The sequence below is a fragment of the Tiliqua scincoides genome, chromosome 4 (assembly GCF_035046505.1).
Source record: "Tiliqua scincoides isolate rTilSci1 chromosome 4, rTilSci1.hap2, whole genome shotgun sequence".
Taxonomy (NCBI): domain Eukaryota; kingdom Metazoa; phylum Chordata; class Lepidosauria; order Squamata; family Scincidae; genus Tiliqua; species Tiliqua scincoides.
Window position 1 is genome coordinate 97741672 of NC_089824.1, and position 25046 is coordinate 97766717.

General features: G+C 41.3%; 1 protein-coding gene across 1 annotated transcript; it reads right to left on the minus strand.

Moving 5' to 3' along the window:
* CLPTM1L (CLPTM1 like) lies at positions 1-25046 on the minus strand. The gene is made up of 17 exons (XM_066626095.1): positions 24864-25046; positions 23003-23103; positions 22036-22225; positions 21193-21338; positions 18458-18536; positions 16549-16666; positions 13965-14059; positions 13035-13119; positions 12202-12305; positions 9905-9970; positions 8443-8493; positions 6999-7081; positions 5969-6003; positions 4817-4872; positions 4679-4723; positions 3593-3708; positions 1-2453 (listed from the first exon to the last, which is right to left on the minus strand). The coding sequence occupies exons 1-17, from the start codon at positions 25044-25046 to the stop codon at positions 2369-2371; spliced, it is 1638 nt and encodes a 545-aa protein (XP_066482192.1). The 3' UTR covers positions 1-2368.

The window sequence follows — 25046 nt, forward strand, 5'->3', positions numbered from 1 at the left end:
GTTGTTCTCATAAACATTTATTTGTACATAGAATGAAGAAAACAAAGATCACTGACTGGATGAGAGGCTAACCAGGTCTCTCTGCTTTGACAGGACAGATGTCACCAAATACAACCTTCATTAAAGTTAAAAGTTTAAAAACAAAAATGCCCATTTAAATCAAACAATATTTGCACTGCAAGTTATTTAGCTAAACACTGTTATTCTGTACTTTAGACACCAACCAGAAACAGGCAATATTAATATTCTTCCAAGAAGGTATTCTTTAGTTTGGAAAAAACAAAGGGAGCCTCAGTTACAGTGTAAAGAAAAAATGGTCTAATTTCTTTTTAAAAAAAACTAAGTCCCTTCTTCCTTACAGGAGAGCTCTAAAAAGACAGGGAACAATTCAGCCATAATTAAGAACATTTTTAGGGCCCAAAAATTGTGAGATTTTCAAGCAATTGCTTAAGTCTTTCCCACTGAATTCAATGGGCCAAAAAAGAACCAAAAATATGGGTGTAATTCAGCCAAAGTTTACCTGCGACACAGTAGCATGACTTTGTTGAAAGATAATTACAGAACAATGGAAAAGTTAAAAAATCCAAGCACCCCAATGCTTGATAGTGTACTTGATAGTACTTTGAAATATTATGGCTTTCAAGAGAAACCATATGAAGCGGGATGGAATGTTTAAAGAAAGAGACAAATTACCCAAATTTAGATATCAAGTGTGAAAAATTATTTTGGATGCTAAACATAGCAAGTACCATCCAGCCAAAGTGAAATGCTTTCAAGCCCACCCACTTAAATGAAAGATAAGTGTTTCCAGTGGGGAAGAAAACTGAGACCGAGCTGGGCTGGACTCCAGGTGGTTCTTGTCCAATGTTTTCCCCTCAGTTTTGTAATTGTTACAGAAGCAAATGAAAGTAAAGCCAGTACATAAGGATTTTGGGGGAACCAATATTGTCAATTTAAAAATTACTGAACATTATCTGCCAACTACCCCAAGCCAAGTAACCTGACATGTATTAAAAATTAATCATCACTTGGTTTTGGGGTGCTACAGTGGGGAAGCATGCAGGTATAGTCAGATGGAATATCTTTTAGCAACGAAGGACATCATTAAGAGCACAAGTCCCATCTAAGTAAATAAGTTTTATGCATACAGATGCGCTGATGGCAGGACTCTGCTGCAATCTAATGATCCCTTACAATGCAAGTGGTCCAATGCGCCCACAGAGTTCTCTTATCTACATGCATTGGAGCTCCATGTTTGAAACTGCATAGATCACAGGGTTCTGGATTGGGATACTAAACAATCCCATACATTTTTATCCAGGAGTAAAAATCCCATTGAAGTCCATGAAGATTAGCCTAAAACAGGGTATATGGAGGATTGCAGACCTATTACATTTTATGTAATAGTTTAAAGTTCTTCCAGAAGTCAATTCCTCTTGCATTTTGAACATGCTTATATTAAATTCTATTTCAAGAGTACTAACATTACCTGATTAGTAAATAAAGCATTCAAATTTATAAAAAGGATAGTAATAAAAGGTTATGCCCCTGTACCAAAAAAAGCTACGGCAACTGGAAAGTTAAGAGTTCCCTTCCCAGCAATTTTTAAATACAATTTCCTCCTTAATAAATTTTGTTGATAGTTTTCTGTTCATTTTATTTCAACCTACTCCAACATTATGCTTTATGTCAATACAGAAAGGAAAAGGTCTATGTTCTTCCCTGCAGAAGTACAATTGGCACAATAGTGTGTCATGCAAATATTATTTACAAACTTTTTAAAAGAGGTCTTTGACTACAGCACAATGGCTCTCATCTTAGAAAAATGATTTGGGAAGAAAAATAGTTTGGGAAGAATCAAGCGATTCTAAGTCTAGGGTTGAAGAAAAGTGTTTTGCTTTGTGTACAAAAATAACTACTGAACCAGTGAGAAATTAAATAAGCTTAAATTTTGCTGTACTGTGCCCAGGGATTGGTCCAATATAATATAAAAGCTTTTTACTATAAAGTTTGGAGGTCAAGGGCTCACCACACATAGCCAGAGTAGCAGCCCAGTTCTATGCTTCTGGTGGGTTCAAGACATCAGGTAGAACAGACATGAATTTTTATGCAGAAACTTTCACAGAAATTAAAAATGTTAATTAGAATGAAATCTGGCAGAAATATTGGCAGCCTCTTTCAACACAAAATAGTAATAATAAAAAAATTAAATTCACAATCAAAACATATTTTGGCAATGAAGATGATATATTGTCCATTAATTTCTGTCACAAGCTTTGAAGAATACTCTTTTACTTTGTCTCTTCTCAGAAGCAAGACAATATATGCAGCCAGTATCTGTCCAAAGGGACTCCAAGAGTATCTGAAATTATTCTTTGTGGGGCTTTCTTTTCGGCTTCTCTTCATACGATTCTCCATATTCATTCACTCTGCTCTTATCCACAGGATAAAGCCTTCCAGAGAAAAAGAAACAGTTGCATTTCCTTGCAGAACCCCTCCATACATACATTCATAAAAAACTATCACAACCTCTATCTTGTATACAGTACTTGGTTCACAAATCCAATTGCAACAGCAGTACAGCGTTTTTCCAAATGTCATCATAATTACACACTTGTCAAATCTGATAGGGAGAGGAAGGGATGGAAAACCAATGGCTCCTAGGAGTAAAGTCAAGTCTGATGTTTCAAAACATGCCTGACTAATTTTGCCCAAACCCAGAAGAGTCCCTGTCTACTGAGAAAGGAAGTGAAGAACATTCCCAGCCTTCATAAGGGAGGAAGTTGCTCCCTCACCATCATGGTGAACTTTTTTTTCTTTCTTTTTTCTTTTGCAGAGGCTGGGCTATTCATTGTCAGGTTTTGCTCACATGGCACAGCAATGTCTCCAAGTGCAGTATTATCTTACCTTTCCACTCTCAGAATGAATGACAGTGAGTCATTTCTTTATATGGAAGAAAATTAAAAGATGCACTCGAGGTCCACAGGGTTGCACTGTAATTATGCTCCTTGCTCACCCCAACCACAATGCTGCAACCTGCTCCCGTTTGCAGAACCCATCCTTTTCTCTGCTTCCTGATCACACTTCAGTGTGACAGAATGTTGGGAATGGGCACCTCTTCATTTTTCAAGTACAAAAAATCTATTAGGTTCTGTGCAAAACAATCTCTGCCTGCAGGCATACAATCTAAAATAGACAAAGGAGACTACAGGGAGCACAGAAGGATAGCAACCACCAATCTAAAATAACCAGGAAAAAAGTAGAAACAGAAAGCTTTAGGATGATAAAAAAATTAGAGAAAAAAAGAGACTAATCTTGAGAAGCTTTCTAAATGATGAGCAGCATGATTTCACATGTGCTGATCAACACACCCCATGAAAGGCTGGCACATTCCTGATCTGTTCAGCTCCTATGACCTCTCTTTCATGAAACTCCCTCTGCCATTACACAGGCACCAACTTTAACTGTGATTGACACTAACCACTGTTCCTTCTTAACCAGTTTTGATACATGCACAATATACAAAGTTACTACAATTTGCATTTTTAACAAAATTAACAATTATTAAGAAAATTATAAGAGGAATCCATACCATCTTTGGTAAAGGTAGACCAGAAATACCACATCATCTCTAAAGCATGCCAGTCGATGAGATGTTGGCATCGTGATGATAAATGCAAAAATATCATCAATGAAAGTATTGAATGCCTGGAAGGAACAAGAAATACTCAGGAGTGAGCAGCATTATAATGAGCAGTACATCAACAACAACAAAACAAGCTTTCAAGTACATAACAGTCATTCTTCAGTACAGGGTGGCCCCTGAATCTGCAGTTTTATTTAACCGTGGATTTAACCCACCTCGTGCCCTCCCAGAGGCAATGGGAGCTGTACTCCCCTCACGTCCGGAGAGTCTACTGAGCCCTGGAGAGGCCGTGCACATCTGCCAGTGGCCTCTGCAGGTCTCAGGATGGCCATTTAGGGCAAAAGTCACTTCTAGTTTTTTTTTTATAAAACCGGAAGTGACCTTTTTTGGCCTAAACGACCATTCTGAAACCAACAGAGGCCATATGCAGACATGTGTGGTCTCTCCAAGGCTCAGAAGACTCACCAGAGACAAGGGAAGCACAGCTACCCTCACCTCCAGAGGATGAGGCAGGTGTGCCAGGTATCTGTGGATTCAGCTATCCGTGGGGGGTTCCAGAATGGCTAGCAGAGCACGACTGTATTTTTTCAGTGAAACTTTAAATGAAATTAAAAAGAACCTCAAATGTAGGATAGAAGCAGATAGGCTAGTCTTCCTCCATCCTGAAAGCGGCGTGTCACTGTTCACTTGAAAATGAGGAGAGGAGTGCAGTTTGAGGCTAAGTCCCTTTTGCTGGGGTACGTCAAAGCTCAATCCAAAAACCATTTTATGACTGTGACCTGATTGCAAAACCTAGGAGCCTACTGAAGTTGTTTCTTGGATACAGAGAAGAGTTGTATTAACTTTCAAGAATTTCTAAAGCTCTGAATTTCTAAAGCATTCTCCGTGTAGGCCAGATGACTATCCCCAACGCCCTTTTTTTGGCAGGGTATCATTCTGGCCATTAAAATCCACCTATTATCGCTCAATATTTTAGGTAAATTGAAATTTATGGCTCAGAACAAGAAGTCCTGAAGAATCAAATTAACTTACTTTATATGTGAATGCTTTCCATGGCAAATGTGCAACAGATTTCATCTAAAAGAAATGAAAACACGTGTTACATATACCAAGTGAGATGAAGGGGCTTAGATAAAATGAAGTTAAAATCTGTCAAACCTGAACATTTACCTTATAATTTACAAATAGTTGCGGCAACATAAATAGAAATCCAAAAGCATATACTCCTGTTGGGAGAGAAAATATGAACTCAATTACAATGAATACAAAGACAATGAATTCATACACATTTTATTTATTTGTACCTGAGCTTGTACCTCAATTGTGGCATATAAAACCTCCAAAATCATGTGGGTGGATCAAAGTCAGTCCAGAAACATTTTTACTAGGTTTTTACTTGCATAGCAATGCAAGTCATTTTTGACACATCAACAGCCTGACCAAAAAAAAAAAAAAATCTGTTCTCATCCATTTACAAAGGGCTGTTCTCTGGGCAGCAATTCTTACTCATCATAGCTTAGTGGCTATTTTACAAGCCTGGGATAAGAGTCTCTCTTATATCCATATCTTCACTGTCACAATGTCCATGCTTCCTCTATTCTACTGCCACTGCTTCATTCAACTTATCTAAATAGAACTGAGACGCATGTTAAACCAACTTGCAATACCCAAGTAACATCTTTAAATTTTACCTGTGAAACTAAGTAGCAGGTTAACTGCTTTTGGAGATTATGGAGACCTAGTTCATTTTCTTTCAAACATTGGAGTAAAGAAGTTGCCACTACCAGCCTGCAGGTGACTTCTAGTACAGTACCCAATGCCATACTTGAAGTGTAGCTAATGCAGCAGCTAAGGAACTCTGTTGGAAACCAGGAAAGGCCCTATTCAAATCTACCCTAAGTCATGAGGTCATTTTGTGGACTTAGAGGAAGCTGTTGCCTCAGTTTCAAATTTCTCCTCTCTTTCTGCAATATGAGCACATTAGCCTATATAGAGTTATAGAAAAGACTGTTGAGAAGACATGAGGGAAACACTGAGGCTACAATCCTACCAACAAGTCCCACTGGGCTTCAGTTAGATGCCACCTCACTAGGTATTATCATTACTACTGCTTTTCCTCACTAGGTATTATCATTACTACTGCTTTGCATATTAAAAGATCACAAAGCAGTTTACACAGATATGATACTACTCCCTTATCCCTTAGCTTTAAGTGGAGAAGATTTCAGACATGCTTTGTCCCAGAAAATTCAATCTGACTTTGACCAAAAAAAATCTAGTAGTAGTAGCAATAGTAACAACAAGAACAATCCATACACTTACCATTGACAAAGCTGTTAATCAACCAGGAATACCAGCTACCAAGAAAGAAAGGACACTTTAGTATGGACAAGGTGAATGAGAACGCTTAATAGAAAGGTTGAACTGTGTATGTGTTTTAAATAGCCCTTTTCTCCTTAAAAACACAGATAGGCAGAATAAATTCAGGTACAATTTCTATGTAATTAGAAATCGTGTATATAGAAAGAAGTTTGTTTCAAGATTTTATAAGTATTTGTATTCTATCAATGAATGTCACACTGTGCTTGCTGAAAATAATCACATCTTCACTTTCTACTGGAAGACAGGCAGAGAGGAGGCCAACTTCATGCAACAGAGAGTTCCAGGGTAGGTGCCGCCATGGAGAAAGCCCTCTCTCATACCAATCAGACCTTGGAAGACAATGGAACATGCAGGACAGCTTCCTTGAAAAGGAGTGGCAGATTCACATGGAGGGGAAGCAGTTCTTAAGGTGCCAATGGCTGTTTCTTTCCCAAGCTAATAGCAGATTCAGCGGTTCAATTTTCATTTCAACCACAGCAGGGTAGGAAAGGGTTAATTATACCTTCCCCAAAGTCAGTCTTGGTCCTGATAACCTACCAGGGCTGCTATTTAACTTCACAGATCCCCTCCCCAATCATGCAATTAACATGTCCTGCATGTTTGGCCCTATGGTAACTTCTAACTTCTGGTTGCCTCTAAACCACAAACAGAAACTTCATTTTGAAGCAGCTTTGCAGCCCATTTCCAATCACCGCACCATAATTTGGTGCGACTTCTGAATTGGGTCATTCTCTTTCCACAGAATCCCAGTATTTATTCTCCAGTGGCCAAATGTAAATTATTTGTGAAGGAGAAGCCAAATTCTTAGCTAAAGAGTAATAAAAAACAAAAGGAAAATGAAAACAAACCAAACACTTATCCTCAGAGTAACAAAATATTTTTTCCAACCGAACCAAGTGTTTTGACTTACAAGCCAGTGGTAGAAGGCTATGATAACAAACTTCTTCAGAAATATTCAGTAGCATCTTACCTTTTATATTTTATATTCAGTAGTGAATAAACTGCACCTCCAATGCACAATGGGTACAGCAAATAGGACAAGTACTTCATGGCCTGAGAAAACAAGCAAGAATGTTCTGCCCAATTCTACTCATATCTCCATTATTACATTTGTGTCCACTCTTCTTCCATGTAGCACAAGGTCCTGTATGTGGATTTTTCCCCTTTTACATCATGACAAACCCAAGAAGTGGACAAGGCTGAGGCCCATAACTAGGCATAAAATTCCTTAGTGAGCTTCCTGGCTAAGCAGGTTTTTGAACTTGCGTCTCCCCAATCCAAGATACTGAATCCACAATATCGAATTGGCTTTCATGTCTGTCATCAGACAATCTTTAGAAGCAAACATTGCAGAAGAATAGGACCCTCCCTGGTGCAAAATCTGTGCATTTTATTTTTTAAAGACCAAGCCCAGTTCACCCAACGCCTGTACTCATACAACAATATGGAATTTTGCTACAGGAACATCCAGGAGGCAGGATACTGTGTTCATAACCCCACTACCATGTTTCCCACACAAGTAGTTGAGAATTCCCAAGAACTGTACATCCCAATAACCACACAAGTTCTCCCCTCTTGGACCCTGGTGTTAGACTGAAGAGGTTACCAATCACAGGTGTATACTCAGAAAAAGGGGAACCCCCTGCCATACCTCCAGGTACTGCTTTTGTCAATTTGTGGGAAAGATGTTCAATTGATATTACCCAGATGACCAGCTGCAAGTGAAATCTATTTCTGTAGCCAAAATCATTCTGGCTGGGTTTGTTAATGTGTCCTTTCAGAAGGCATTGGATGCTTCAAAACCAATCATTTTTTTCTAGCACTTAACCCTGGATAGCTGTCATCCAATCACCAATCTTCCTATCTGGGGCAAGACTGTGGACAGGGTGGACACTTTGCAGCTTCAGGTTCTCATTGCAAAAACCTGACTCCAGAATCAGTGTCAGATAAATTACAACCCAAGATTCTTCAAGCGGCATCTGGGTCGGTGATGCTTTCATAAGGATAACTCACAAATATCCCTGTTTATTCTAATAGGGCATCTGTTAAGAATGGCTTTGTCCTTGCTTGTGGGGGTTTCCAGGCCTGAAGCAGCATGTAAAATTCACTCATGCCTGTCACGCCTCCTCCTAGCCCACCTCGCTAAAAAGTGGTGAAGGAGGCAATCTGAAGGTATGTTCAGCATGGATCTAGAGGTAAGGGAAGGGGGTGGGTGGGAAGAGGATAACGTCATGCTTTGTACTGATAGCAGCAGCTGTGGTTGCCCCAGTCTGTTTCCTGCTTGCTGAAAGTGGGTCTCTTATACAGTGTCTAGGCATGTCAATACATCAGCTCTTTGCTAAGAAAACCCATTTTTAAAAAATCTGTTATTTTCAGTTAAAATGTACATTAAATTTTGTTACAGATTGTCTTACCTGTGTATCATATGCCTCAGTTTTCTTTTCAGACTCTGTAAATGTGCCAAACTATACAAGACACAAGAGTAAAAGGAGTTAGGATGACTAAACACATGTATACTGTAAAGTGCCATGTATATGGATGGCACAATAATGTATCAAAGCATGAGAAACGTCTGACTGTGGGATAGTCTTGATTTCAGAGAGGGAAAATGTACATCATTATGAGATCAACTGGCTGCTAGAGCAGAGGCTGGTAACTGGAGGTCCTGTGGCAGTGTTCCCTAAGCTAAGTCCCTCCCTAAGTTCCCTTGTAAGTGTGCGGAGCCCTAATGATCATCCTCATCGCCAAGCTCTAGAACACAAAAGCAAAGCTGGGCGGGGCTTCTGTTAAGAGCTGTGTGGCAGCGCAGCTTAGCATACAGTGCCATTTGGCTCTCCTGCTCCAAGCCTAGAGGCAAAAGTCTGGAGAAAGTATCAATTGGATCTGCTCAGAGTCTATTTCAGGGGGTGAAGGATGCGGGCACTGATTAACCTCCCCTCACTTGCTTCTCAAAGTGGCTCTCCAAGTAAACTATTTATTTGAAGAATTTATATCCCAACCTTTCTCTCTCAGCAAGCAAGTTACCCATACATAAGACATATGTGTGGTTACATAGGGCTACTTCATACATATAATTTTACCTCTTCAAGCAGAGAAAAACTTGCGCATTATCAAGAGTGAAAGTCATGTGCCTGTCTATTTTGCTGAGGTACAGAATTAATTCCCCTTATACCTATATAGTTATGTTGACTTATGTAGGCAAAAATATAACGTGTGAAATGGTTTCTGTTTAAGGCCTATTATATGCAACACGAGAGATCAATAATCAAATGTTCAAAAATGGTTAATTGAAAGCAGCTGCCATGGAGTGCAAATTGGATCTTGCACTCAAACGCAAAAGCAATTTAGTTATGTCAAACGCATAACTCAAACGCAAAAGCAATTTAGTTGCACTAAAACGCAAAAGCGATTTAGTTATGTGATTTTTCTCTGTAAACCGCTTTGTGAACTTTTAGTTGAAAAGCGGTATATAAATACTGTTGATTGATTGATTGATTGATCTCAGTAGAGCCTCAGGGGAAGGGGTGTTTAATTTTTTTTCCTGATCTGCCTCATGCTCAAAGTTGTTAGCTCTGCAGTAGGTAAAATACAGGTATTGCTATTTTTCTTCTGTGGGAAGACAGGAGCTCCAGAGGCATGTATGAGTGTGCCATTAAAGGTCAGGGACACAGTGAAGGGGAAGATTAATCCCCAATGCTTCCAGCTCCAGTTCAAACTTGGAGCTTTCTACAGCTGTTTAAGCAAAAACATCAGAACCACCATGGATCATTTGGTCCTTAAAAGCACATGCTATAATTAGGGCTACTCTAGAAGTCAAATGGTTTTGAATTGGGTGAAGCAGCTCATATATACAGGTTAAAAAAAATCATACTATACCTTAAATGATGGTATCAGGCCTCCCCATTCAATTGTCATTTTCAATGCCTTCTTCACTTTCCAGAGCTAGGAAGTAAAATGCTAGCTTAATAAACCATGCATATACCCTTCCCTTACTGCATTTTTTATTTTTAAATTTATATACTTAGCTTTTTATTTATGGAAACTACACTTCAATTATACAGTACTTTACTATTAGATCAATTAAGCTCTGGAGAGAGCACCAATTCTGGTATTTGTGGATCAATCACTATTGAGAACTGAGAATTTTGGAAACAACTGTAAACTATACTGACCTTAGTGGGGTAAGCGCTCTCTCCTTTTGATCAAGTTATGCTTGGTACAGATACAGAAATCTTGACTCCCCATGTGATATTTTAGAAAGTCAACTCACACACACACACACACCTTTCCCTGTTGCTCCCTCCTCTCACATGAGTAACCTATTCAAGTGACCAGTGTAGCATGAGCAGAACAATGTACTGTGGCTACTTCTTTAGCACAAAATACAATAAACTGCACACAAAAGTTGCAGCTGTTGAAAACAGCAAGCTTCACTTCATGCAAGCTGTCGATTCCCATGAAAGGGGGAAAAGTCAAAGAGTAACATGTGAACTGGTTTGTAGGATTATTGACACTATTACTTGAGAGTGCAGAAAACCTGCAGAATGTGGCATATGTTACAGTAATCTGGTTCTCAGATTAAGTCTGAGAATGACAGACTTAATCAAAACAGACAATGAATGTTTCTAGCCCACATGATGGTGAAGATATGCCTGAAAGTGTGTGGGTCGTGCCTGTTGAAATCTCAAGAGCCAAAAGGGGAAATGAACAAGACTTCCAGCACGGGGGGGGGGGGGGAAGCTTCATTGCCCCGACACAGATCTTCAACCTCCAAGACTAGCAAAACCAGAATTATGCAAAACAGCAGAATAAATGATACAATATTATTATGTATTTAGATTGTGGAATTGAACTTCAAACAACTCTGGTCATAACTGTTTACATTAAATACTAATAATAAACGATTTTAATAATTAGGTGTCATCATCACTATTTATCCAACTCATATATCTGTCAGTTCAAAAAACCCGTTTTGTTTGTTTTACTATCAAAACACCAAAGCAGAAAGATAGAATATAAAAGCAACAAAGGAAATCAGTTCAACCTACAAACCAGTTAAGAGACTAACCACTAGGTTTTGATCTATTAAAAACAACAGTCAGCTTGCATCTCTATCCTTGCTAAGCTGCCTTGAGAATTGAGCTGCCTGGGCTTGCATATAACAGACATGGGCCAATCCTGTTACGAGAAAATCCCCTTTTCCCTTCCAAGTTGTGTTTTTATATCTGGTTATGTTATTTTGGATCATACAGACCAAGCAAGCAGGTCACTCCTCCCCCAGCACATGTTTCCAAGGGCCATGGTCAAGCTACAAGCACATGAATTACACAACCCCCACTTCCTTGCAGGTCAATGTAATCACTGTGTCTCCTGATTATGCAAAACAAGCATGCACCTCTAGAGGATGAAGTCTATTGTTCTTCTGTTGTAGCTTTAAGCACCTTATGCAAATTGCCTCCCTCCCCCAGAAGGTAAGCCTGGCTGGTAAGCTGACTTCCTTCCGGTTCATCACATACTACACGTGTAACTGTGTGTATACTGAGCATGTGCACAGCTCTGGGATACTTCCGGTCAGTTTAGATCAGCTTCCAGGTCAGACAACCCCTTAAGAGTAAGCTCAGAGCACATGCTTTTCTCTCTCTCTCTGGCTGTCCTCCCACGGGAGTGGTTCTTCCTAGGACTCTTTCCCATCCAACTACTCCCCGGACAGGTAAATATATCTTGCGTCTAAAACTTCCTCCCCTATCTATTCCTCCCTTCTTCCCCCATCTTTAGTTAGCAAACTAGGTTTAGCAGATTAAGGAACCCCTAAATACTTCCCTACAACCTATCCGTTTCTGATTCCTTTTCGGATGCACCCAAATACATAGCACATGCAGCCACCATAAGCTAGGTACACTAGACACAAGTACTAGAAATCTATACTTATCAATTCTCCATGTGTATTATGTTTACCTTTGTGTGTTTTTGCAATAAAAATATAATCCTTTGATTGAAAGTTACCTTTCTCCCAGTCTCCTTTTTAAGCTAAACAAGGGATCTCTTTGCTTTACGCTGTCTTGCTATCCAGCCTGCAATCCTAAGAGTTTCCAAAAGGCTAATATACTAATTCCCCTAAACAAAACAGCCTTTTTGGTAACAACTTCACATACAGAGATGTGTGAACAACTCACTTCAATTACTGCACCAACGCCAGCAGGAATCAGCACCAACAAGCTTGTTTGCTCATCCAAGAGGAAAAGAAATATTATCACGGTACTAAAGCATCGCCAGAGCACTGTGGAAAAGAGACTCGTGTTAATACATTGTGGGTTTGAAAAGAAGGTTATCGTTTTGAGAACTCAATAGCTAGTGACATTACAAGAGAAATTCATTTGTTGTAAAATTGAATGTGTGCTTATCCAAGTAGAAACAGCCACAAGAAAGAACATAAGAACAGCCCCACTGGATTAGGCCATAGGCCCATCTATTCTACCTTTCTGTATCGCACAGTGGCCCACCAAAAGCCCCAGGGAGCACACAAGACAACAAGAGACCTGCATCCTGGTGCCCAAGAAATGTGTGTTATTTCAGATGATACTGCCTAGCATTTTGCTGCAGAATAGTAACCAGTGCTCACAAGAAAAGAAGATTTGGGGTTTCTTCACATTATGTTATTATGCAGTAATGATGAATGCTTTGCTTCTCCCTTTATTTTTTTTTTGCCCATTCTGGGGCCTTTCTGCTGGTGGCACTGTCTCTTCATAACCAACTTCCTAACCAAGCCTGCTGATTGAGGGCCTCCTAAATTTTTAAGGCCTCCTTTATTTTTAAGACATCAACTTAAAGCAGCCTTGTTCTACCACACTTTCAGTCCACAAGGTGGAACTGGAAAGTGACCTTTAGCATTTTCAGTGCTTTGATTTTACTAACTGTTAGATGTTCAGGTTTGATATAAATGTTCATGGTTTCTGTTGGTGTACACCAAAGCCTCGGGCTCTGCTAACAAAGTAAATATATGCCATACCTGCTTTTGTTGACATGCCAATCATGCTCTTCTTTTTCTTCCAGAAACTGATATCATTTTTGAATGCAAGGAAATCAAAGAGAAGCTGCCAAACAAAATTGTGTGATGCACTATTAATTTAAAACTGAACACATCAAGCAGTCTGATTTCTCTCAAACGAGCTCCTCTCTACATTTAGGACTAAAATTGCTTGGAATATAACTGATATTCCAAGGAGCTTTGCTCGGGCTTTTATTTTAAAGAGCCTTGTGTGGCATAGATTGCCACTTTTATCAATATTTATATCCCATCCTTCCTCCAAGAATTATGGGCAAAGAAAGACAGATGAGCAAAAACAGACCGTGAATGGCGCGAGGTAAGTTGTATTCTTTGTTTTGGCTTCACAGCTTACATGCAAATTAGAATTGCTTGCCCAAGGCTGAGATTCACACATTGAGAGTGGATAAGACCTGGAAATGGACTATGAAGTCCAACCTCCTGCTTAGTACAGGAGATAAATCCAAACCCAACACTCTGGTCACTACAGCATGATGTCTCTTGCTCTACCCCTGCTTTAGAGTCAAACAGAACTGGCACTATTTTAAGCAGGCCAAAATATCTTACATGACTTCCATAAGATGGCAATTCTTGACATCTGTGGGGGTTAGGTTCCTGGAAAATCCAGCGGATACTGAATCTGCAGATATGGAATCATTGATCAAATGGGATCAATGCATTAGGGAGAAAATCAAATTGGTGCAGAAGACTTTAAAATGGCCGCCATGGATGCTGGATCTACTTTACAATGGCCACAGTTGGGCAAAAACAGATCGTGAATGGCGCGAGGTAAGTCGTACTCTTTGTTCCACAGAAAGGCGAATCTGTGGGAACAGAGTTCACGGATACCAAGAACTGAATGTACAAATAATTAAACACATGTGATCCACTTACATGGAATGCTGCTACAAAGAATGTCAAAGCAAGAAAATAAAGGTTTGTATCCACAAAAATCCCTTTTACTTCATCGGCATCCTTTTCTGAAAAGCCTAGAAGAAAAAGGATAGTATGAGATTTATAAGAAAGGAGACATTCTTACCATTTTAAGCAGCTCAGGTGTGAAATCATCAAATGCTTTTTCTTTTGTTATATCATTGGGCAGGTAGTGTTAATGGAAAACTACAATCATTATCTTTTATCAATACTTATATTTATTGAATTAGAACAACCATGTTTACTGTTAAGGAAGGGTCTACAGCTCAATGTCAAGAGTACATGTCTTGCTTGCAAAAGATCTGAGGTTGAATCTCTGGCATCTCTAGGTAAAATTCTCAGCAAGCAGCACTGGGAAAGGTTTGTTGGGAAGTTGCAGAGTTCCAAGTAAGCCAGACAGGGTAAAAAATACAGCACTAAATGGATAAGTAGTCTAAAAGTAAGAGGTATATATAATACCTATATTTTATGTTGGTGGTAGGAACCTGCTTTATACTGATCCATCTAGGTCAGTGTTATTGCCAACACTGTACACAAATGTCTACCAATAAAATATGCCACCACAAACAATCTCAATTAGGGAATTTATAACTAGAGTAGCTGAAATGCAGTGTATGGCTATTTTGGGGCCTTTAACTGGATAGCAGAGCAAACAACCTCAAAGTGTCAAACTGCCCAGACAGTTGTGCTGCCAGCTGGGTTGAGTTTTGTCTGCCAGACACAACCCAATGGCAAAAAAATTTGAAGATTAGCAGGAGATTTAAGAAAGATACTGGGGAATAGAGGATTTTAGAGGAGAGGAAGAGTTAGGAGAAATAGAGGGAGAGAGGAGAAGAGGAATAACCTATTCTTAATGTGATGGGTAGACAGGGGTACAATAGCCTTCTGTGAAGATAGGCCAGGCTGCATGGTTTCAGGCCCCAGGGAAAAATGAAGCCAAAAAGATGCCCCTTGATGGACAGAGAAAGTAGCTCCTCTGGTGGTGAAAGTTGCTACTGTGGAGGCTCTCGAAGTGAGAAAACCCTCTCACAAATTGACAGAGAGGAAGTCGGCACTGGGGGGAGAGACTACCTAAATGGACAACATGGATGCCTTCAGAAGGAAAGTAAATGCCAACATTCTGCTCTCAGAGCAGGAGTACTTATATAGCTTTGGACAAGAAATACAAAGACATTCCTGGATAAATAATGATACATGGAACATCTCCTAGGTGTGCAACCAGGAATTTCCTGGGCTTGACTTAGTTATACTGGTTAAATGTACTAAGTTACATCCCGATTGGAGAGGTTCCTGAAGGGACAAAGTGTATGGCAAGGTGTGGGCTGCACCCATGTTTAAGTCACTGGTGGGAGAGATGTTCTGGAGAAGGGTTTGAAAAGACTGTTCAGGTTGCTCAGCTACTGAGCAGTTAAGCTTAATTTATTTTCAGGAAGGTATATGCTTGTAAACACGATTATGCCAAGGGTGGATATCCAAATTTGCAAGGCTTTAGAGGAAGGACATATGCAAGTTCCCCACACTGCCACAGCCTTCTGATCAATGATCCTTATTTAGCATGATCTTGATTTGAGGAAGAGTTGTGCCTCAACCCTGCCAGGGTAAAGTCCTGGCTGATCCTCAGGAAAGTCAGCCAAAGGACCAAGACAGGCGTTAGGAAAGGCTGCGCACATTTGGAAATGATCAGTATTCTCAGCACAGACTGGTAGGGGCTCCCCAAGGTTTCACACAGGATCTCTTTCAGTTCTACCTGGAGATGCCAGGGGTCAAACATAGTCCCTTCTACATGAGAAGCATGTGCTTTACCACTGAATGATGTCACCATCCCTTGGACTTTAAATCTCAGTGTGACTTTATGGCAACCAAGTTTCAACAAATCACAAGTTTTTATTGCTAACATTGACTGTTGTCAAACATTACACAATACAGATACTGCAAACAATTCTGCATTATTAAATGCACTTTGGCCAAGGGATGCACATACTGGGTGTGATCAACCTTCTGCTAATGAAAGGGAAAAGTCTGTGTTACCTGGACTGCACCCGTTATAGGCTATTGAGAACATAAAATATAATCTAGAACAGCACTTTGCCAACATTAAGGTAATTCTTGCACAAACGTTAGCCTTGTTCACACAATGCGGCTTCAGACTGCAAGTGGAGGATCTGCTGAATGCCTTCCCATTAACAAAAACTCCCTGCTTGGTCCAAAAGGCCTAAGTTGGAGCCTGAATTTTGTCCAGCAATTCTCCTATTTGTGTTGAACTTTTAAAATGTAGAAAAACATGTCAACCTCCCTATGTAGACTGATGCGTTACTGTCCAGCATTTTCACATTTGCTGTGTGTGATTATGTTTTTAAAATGGTGTCTTTAAACCTGATCACTACAACAGGAACATTCAACAATGAGGAGTATTTAGAGAACCACTTGTGACCTTTACTGAGTTCATTAGAATCACTTGCAGAAATCTCAAAGTTAACCCCTTTATAAAGTCCTTTGCCCTCTCCTGCCATCCCTCCCTTTAAACCAACAGTAATAGAGGCCTTACCAAACTGCTGCAGGGAATATACAGCATCTTGCATGTGAATCCAAAATCTGAGCTTTCCTAAGGATATTTTATCATATGACACTGTAAGTGGTAGTTCAGTTGTTGATCGGTTTATAATCTGTGTTTAAAACATAGAACAAAACTCAACAAGTATTTTACATCAAGATTTAAACTGGTTAATAGATGGCTGCATTAGATTACCATTTTCACTTGTTCCCAAACTATATGCTACATGTATTATACTATGGACTATTTACATCTAGAAACGGTTATCCTTTGAACCATTCCAGTTACCTTAGAACAGTGTAGTGCATGTGCTTTCAACATGATATGTACCATACAAAGCACATAGCCAGAGAAGGTCACTATAAAGTTCAATGGAGCCTTTGAACGCTCTATCCTCTGCCAGGTGCAGATAGTGCCCAGCATGCTATCCAGAACAAGAGGGTCCCATATGTCCCATATTGCTTGGAACTTGGATACTTGAAAAACCACCTCCTCCCATGTTATCTGCCCATACATTTCAGTCATCTTCCAAGGACTTGCTCCCATTTCTCAATGACTCAACTGGCAGGGTAGCAGCACACCAGGATGTCCACCTGGCCTAGACATTGAGATCCTTTATAAGTTTAGTGAAAGCCTATCTATTCTGATGGGCTTTTATCGATATTTGATGCTACAGTTTTTAGTTTTTATCCTCCTCCTGTCTTTACTGCCATGCCATTTTAAACTTTTTAAAAATTGTCTTTGCCTAAAACGGTTTTAGTGTTTTAAGTATTGTAAATTGCCCTGAAAGCCTCTTTGGGGAAGAGGCAGGAGGTTAAAAAAAATAAAGTGACAATTATCAACCCCATTCCTCCCTGGAGGGGGTGGGGCACAAGCAGTCCACTAACATTCAAAGCACAAAGCAGCCTGCGCATATGGTCCTAGCATGGGGCAGGACTGCAAAAGATACCATGAAAGGTGCGCAAGGCCTGGGTGTCTTGCAATGGAGAGCTGGTAAAGTGGTATTTATGCCTAATAAAGGTTTTGTTGACTGACTGTTGACTGATTGGTAAAGTGGTCAACAGACTGACATGTGAATCAGGACTGGTCCGAATCTTGCCTCTGCCATGAATTCTTACTAGGAGCTTGGGGACGTTACTCAGTCTCAACTCCCCAATTGCAAAATGGAGATAATACAGTCAATTCTCATTATCTGCTGGGTTTAGGTTCCTGGAAAACTCAGTAGATACAGAATCATTAATCCTACGGGATCAGTGGGGTTAGGGGGAGGGTTAGCTAACTTTGGGCCCAATCCTATGCAGTGTGTACTGGCTCACTGCTGGTGTTCACTGGGTGCTAGCCCAGAACTGGCTGGAAATCCGCTGCTCGGTGGTCATGTGGACCACTGAGCAGCGTAGAGGTAGGTGGGGGAATGGGGGGAGGCAGCATTCCAGCAGTGGATAGCTCCAAAATGGCCGTGAATGCTATAGATAACTGAGAACAGGCAGTGGATAGTGCAAGGCAAGTTACACTCTTGCTCCTACAGATAAGCAAATCCGTGGGAACAGAATGCATAGACAGCAAGGACTGACTGTACTTGTTTGACCTATGGGGCTGTTGTAAGGATTATATGTAAAAAATACATGTGAAATGTTTTGCACACTCAAAAAGCACTAAACAGATGCTCAATGTGCATCAAAGTGCATGGCAAAGGGCAAGCAGGAGATGGAGGGAAGGTGGAAAGGCTCCATTCACAGTCTTATTCAGTTCCTCCTTCCACATGTGCCTGGAAGAAGTGAAGTATCCTTACATGATTTTTTTCAACTTTACTTTTATAGAGCAACCTGCTGTAGCAGAAACAAAAAGATTACTCAATAACAGACAAAGAAACAACATGATTAATACAATATATTCTGTTACTCACCATTAAATCTTTCACTCTGTTGCTCAGTTGATCAATAAATAAAATTGGAAGATAATGCACCGTCTTGCCCAACTGAACCCTAGGTTATTAAATGGATATTTTGTGAATATAAGTAGCCTTGTAACAAATTATTCCATTACAACTTTAAAATTATCTGATTTCTTATATATGACCTCTTCATAAATGACCTGGAGACAGGGTTGAGCAGTGAGGTGGCTAAGTTTGCAGATGACACCAAACTTTTCCAAGTGGTGAAGACCAGAAGTGATTGTGAGGAGCTCCAGAAGGATCTCTCCAAACTGGCAGAATGGGCAGCAAAATGGCAGATGCGTTTCAATGTAAGTAAGTGTAAAGTCATGCACATTGGGGTAAAAAATCAAAACTTCACATATAGGCTGATGGGTTCTGAGCTGTCTGTGACGGATCAGGAGAGAGATCTTGGGGTGGTGGTGGACAGCTCAATGAAAGTGTCGACCCAATGTGCGGCGGCGGTAAAGAAGGCCAATTCTATGCTTGGGATCATTAGAAAAGGTATTGAGAACAAAACGGCTAATATAATGCCGTTGTACAAATCTATGGTAAGGCCACACCTGGAGTATTCTGTCCAGTTCTGGTCGCCACATTTCAAAAAAGACATAGTGGAAATGGAAAAGGTGCAAAAGAGGGCAACTGAGATGATTGCTGGGCTGAGGCACCTTCCTTATGAGGAAAGGTTAAGGCGTTTGGGCCTCTTCAGCCTAGAAAAGAGACGCTTGAGGGGGAACATGATTGAGAAATACAAAATTAGGCATGGGAAGGATAAAGTGGATAGAGAGATGCTCTTTACACTCTCACATAACAACAGAACCAGGGGACATCCACTAAAATTGAGTGTTGGGAGAGTTAGGACAGACAAAAGAAAATATTTCTTTACTCAGCGTGTGGTTGGTCTGTGGAACTCCTTGCCACCGGATGTGGTGACGGCATCTGGCCTGGATGCCTTTAAAGGGGGATTGGACAGGTTTCTGGAGGAAAAATCCATTACAGGTTACAAGCCATGATGTATATGTGCAACCTCCTGATTTTAGAAATGGGCTATGTCAGATGCAAGGGAGGGCACCAGGATGAGGTCTCTTCTTATCTGGTGTGCTCCCTGGGGCATTTGGTGGGCCACTGTGACATACAGGAAGCTGGACTAGATGGGCCTATGGCCTGATCCAGTGGGGCTGTTCTTATGTTCTTATATGCATCTTTCTGTATAAAGACAGGGCTAAAGAATGAGAGAGAGGAAGGAACACTTTAGCTTGGCCTGGAGGTTGAAGGGGCCCAGTGTGGGATTAGCCCAATGCTATAAAAAAATTGAATCTAAATTTTTAAAATCTAAAAATCATACATGAGGATATTTATACAGATTTCCCCATATCTAATTAGATTGCACAGCTCTTATAAAAACTTTTTATAAGAAGTTTGCTGGACCTAATTAGACACAGTGTTAGAGCAGAAAAAGGCAAAGACTCTCCTCCATTTTGTGTGTGTGTGTATCTATAGTTATATTTATTAAGACAGACTGTGCACATGGCACATTTGCTCAAGAACTGTCTGTTCCAGAGTGCCTGCCAGCATTTCTGGTACAGTCAGGAGGAGCCAACATGGCCTGAGAGCAGGCGAGACAAACTCCATAATAGTCAAGGATACTGTGATCATTGGGAGCCAGTCCCCCCAATGTAGGATTTATGGGCCCCAGAATGTATAAATACTGTCACATTTATTTATGCTCTGATTTCCAGAATTGACAGAAGAATCGATACCAAATCCCAGGGACGCGGATAATATTCTAAGAACACTAGTAAAGACTGGATAAGTAACAAGGTATAAATGCCATACTGCCAGGTCCAGCTATAAATGCAAACCAGCAGCCAGAAATAGAAGGAGTTTAAATGAAGGAATCTAAAGTTCAAGTGCATCTCCCCCACCCAAATGATCTTACTCAGTAACAGCAAGCCACAGCTTTTCCTACATTAGGAGGTCAACAACTGACAGCCTCTTAGCCTAACTTCCAATCTGTCAACTACAGAGTTAAAAGATGGTTATGGATTACCAGTATCTGTGGCAACAGGAACTAACAACTTCATTTTTAGGGGTGAGGCACAAAGGATTGGTTTTAAACTGTCCTGTTAAAGTGGTCCTTTTGCAAAGCCTAATTGCTGACTGCAATGCCGCCCGGATAAATAGTCAAACGCCGGAAGTCTCTAAAATCAAATCCTACAAACAGATCATTTTTCACCTTTCTCAAAGGGTATCAAAGAGTTATGATCCCACTTCAACCCCAACAATTTGAGGTAGATTAACCTGGCCAAGGTCACCTAGCAAGCTTCATGGGGATTTGTACCCACATTCAAATCCAATAATCTACCCACCATATCATATCTAAAATTTTGTAGTCTCTCACATGAATATTACCACATTCTATTGAACTGAACATGCTAAGTAGTGGTGATACAAGAATTGCAAAATTCCAAACTCATTAAAACATATTTTCAAAGACTAGAACATTCGGCAAAAGCAGTTTTTAAATGGGGCAATGGCAGCACTGTGACTTAAAAATAATCATTCAACAAGTAGTGTCTCTTTTGACAGCAAATCTGCATGCATCACCCTAATCTGTGGTAGTACACTATTCATGGGATATTCAATAGCCTAACAATTTTTGCATTAGGATCAAGACGAACAGCAGAAAAATATCAACATGAGCTTACATTTTCATGTATCTGTGTACATCAGCAGGGAGTGATGATCCATCAAATACAAAGTCTTCCACCATAACATTTAGGGTCAGCCTGGATCTCCAGTGTGAGACGGGCTCATCGAGGGCATAAGTCTGCTTTTTTTCTGCTTCAATTTGCTTTTCAACAAAAAATGAGACAAAATAAAATGCAGAAGATATTTAAAAAACTTATAATGGCTACAGCAGAAACATTACAATATAGCTATTAATGTGATTATGATGCCTGATGGACTCATCTCTGCCTTTCTCATTTTTAATGTGCAGTCATTACAATCTTATAGTGGACCCTGCCACCATATGGGACAAATGCTTCAGAAGAAGCAGAGTCATTACATTCTGATCTGAATAGTTAAATAAAGTTATCATTCCTCTGTGCAGAATCACAACATCAGGAAAGTATCATAGTTGAGGAGAAACCTCAACATTGTGAGCAGAGTAAATGACAAACTAATTTCTTTGTGAGCTGAAGAGACAAGGAAACTTAGAAGTAGGAGTGACATCTTTAGTAGGATACTGAGCTGCCAGGTTCTGCACTAACTTGAGGCAAAAGTGTCTTATCTGGCTTGCACAGACTTGGTTCTGGTCTTAAGTAGAACTGTACATAACTGTACACAGAAAAAAAAGATGCAACTGCAGTGACCTCTCCCCTACCAAAGTTCACAGAACAAATGGGACCTGCTACATGAAATTATTGTTACAGCTCTGGTTGTCAGTACTGAAAGGAACATGTGCACGTTCCAAGCATGTTGGGGGGGGGGGTTCATGGGAAAACCTGCATGTCTCAAATATACCAACAAGAACAAAAAAAACATACCCGAGTGACAGATTCTCCAGTGAGAAGATTAATTTCTTCCGGTTTAGGGATCATATATGTAGTCAGAGGACTTACTATATGCACCTCTTTGCCATCATGCCAAGGCAGAGTTCCAGCATGATGAAGAAATATGAATGCATACAATGTCCCATTATTCCGTGTTTTCTTTGGTACGGATACATTCACTGTTCTAAAAAATAAACACACATGATATAAATATTTACACTTGGTCATAATCATGGAGTCCAGCAGCGATTTTCAACCTTTTCCATCTGACAGCACTGACAAGGTGCTAAAATTGTCAAGGGATACCATTGCTTCTTTGACAACTGACATGGCACACCACGCTTGTAGTGGTCACATTCCCCAATGGCTCTACTAATAAATGACCCTTCCCAAAACTCCAGCAGCACACCTGTGGACCACTCACGGCACACCAGTGTGCCATGGCATACTGGCTGAAAACCACTGGAGTACAGTCATATCAGTTTGACATCAAACAGTACTACTGGCATTTTAGAAATACTTCTAGACTGTAGGCATGGGAGCTGCTTAAGGGCCCAATTCTATCCAACTTTATGGATTGGCTAGTAAGCCAAGCCCAGATTTGCAGATCCCACATCTGAACCATCTGCCCAGAGGGGATCAAATAAATGAACTTAGAACTACAGTGTAAGTACACTAATTCAGAAGCAAGTCCAACTAAAGTGAAAGAGATTTTTATACATACTTAAAATGGGAAGGTGTGTGAGTGCCCAATACTGTAGTTTAAAAGCCTTCCATGAAAATTAGAACAATCTGGCTGAAGTTCAGCACATTTAAGACCCAGAAATTTCAATGAGACAGATTTAAGCACATGTTTAACTCTTGCACTAAAATGGAGTTTAAAAGCACTTAATCTTGGCTAAATCATATCCATACTTTCTAAAGGGTACAATTTTTATAAAATGATCAAATAAATCCATACCTCTCAAATTTGGACTCAACATCAAAATTTTCCACATTCAAAACCAGATCGACATTGTTCTCAGTACCTATATTTGATCGTGTTGTTGTGTAAACACTTAGCTGAAAAAGAAACAGTAACAGTTAGTACTTGCACAGACTTATTTCCTCCGTTACCGAACATGATTTGAACTTTGCTGGCCCTGAAAAGGAATAGGCTCCCAAATCCTATCACTCACCCTTTAATCCCAATGAGTGTTCTCCACAGACTGCCCACTTGTCCCACCCATACAAAGGCTCTAATCAAATTGAAGAAAAGGGAGAGGAAATATCTACGTTGGCTGCTGCCTGAAGTCGCAGAAGCAGGAATGTTGCTGAGCACCTAGCAGGCATAATATATGGCCTCAACACGTACTCTACATTCAACAACATATGTATATGTACTCTACGTTCAGCTCAGTGGGTCATAAGTTGTATCAACCTATTTATGGAGACCAGCGACAACCAGCATGCCACGAATGGTCAGCAGGTGTGTTGTGGGAGTTTGGGGGAGGGTCATATACTAGTAAGGCCTTTGGGGGGATGCATGCCCCTAGCTGGTAGTGTGGTGTACCTTGTCAACTGTCAAAAATGGATGGTGCGCTTTGACAATTCTAGCATCTCATCAGTATACCGTGAGAAGAAAATGGTTGGAAACAGCTGATGGTTGGAAACAGCTGATTAGATTCAGGAGTCTGTCCCCTAAAACACAGCATGGTGAAAGTGGAGGACACACAATTCCTGAAAGATTCAGATGAGTCATTCAAGTCTCTGACTGGTAAAAACAAACAAAAAACCCCTAGTGGTGAAGACAACTCACTATGGCCAGTGATTTTCAGCCTGTTTGGTCTCATGGCATACTGACAAGGTAATGAAATTGTCAATCGGGTTTTTGACAATCCACAAGGCACAGCATGCCATTGGTGGGGGCCCCAACAGTCCTACTAATAAATGACCCTCCCCAAACCCCTGAGGCACACTTGCAGACCACTCGTGGCACACCAGTGTGTCATGACCCAGTGGCTGAAAACAGCTGCACTGGACAATTCGTCCTCTGTTTGCTTTGGATTTAGTAGCAGAGAAGGAACAGCTACAGTCCAACAAAAGTTATAACTCTTGGTCCTGGGGCTGCAAAAGGACGCAATGGAACATCAAGGGCCTGCTGCTCGTGGAGACTCTTTCCAAGATCGCTGGGCTAAGGAGGGCCTTGGGACCGGGATAGTAAGGGGCATCTTGCGCCAGGCCCGAAGTCAGGAGTCCAAAAGGTGGTGGGTGACTGTTTCTTAGGGTGGGCAATTAAGTCATTACGTGTTTACATTTTAGGGTGGGTGCTAAGTACAGTGGTGTGCAAAATTAAAGGGCAAGTGTGGAGAAAGGCCCATAAGTAGTGAGCAAAGTGCTGAGTGAGGATGGGCCCTCCCCGGCCCACCCTCTGGCTACAGCTCTGTGGCTTGAATGGTGGTGTAGCTGGAGGGGGGGCAGAGCACACAGACCCTCAGCGTGGGGGGCAAGCAGCCCCTCCCTCCCATACGGCTCCGTTTTGCCCCCCACCAGGAATGGCTCCGAAGGGAGGGGCCGCTTGCCCCCCACGCTGAGGCTCTGGGTGCTCCGCCCCCCTCCAGCTACGCCCCCGGGCTTGAACACACCGGGGAGCACGGGGTCCTGCTCAGTGGCACCCAGCTGCTCAGGAGACCCCTGCCTGGCTCGCTTCACACGCGTGGACGAGCCACAGAGGGCCAGCAGGCCGGGCGCAAGGGAGGGCTCTGCGGTCCTGGGGGGCCGCCTGAGAGGCAGGAGGCTGGGCCGGGCCCAGGCGCGCGGACGAAGCCAGCCCGCACCCTCACCTGCAACTTGGGCCGCCGCGCCAGGTAGGGCCGGATGCAGCCGTCGCCCGCCTCGCCGTCGCGGGAAGCGGCGAGGCAGGGCCGGGTGTGGACGATGCCGTACATCACCCAGCAGGTGTGCGCCACGTACACGGCGAACAGCCCCACCGCCAGCCCCGTCAGCGAGCTGCGCCTCGGCAGCAT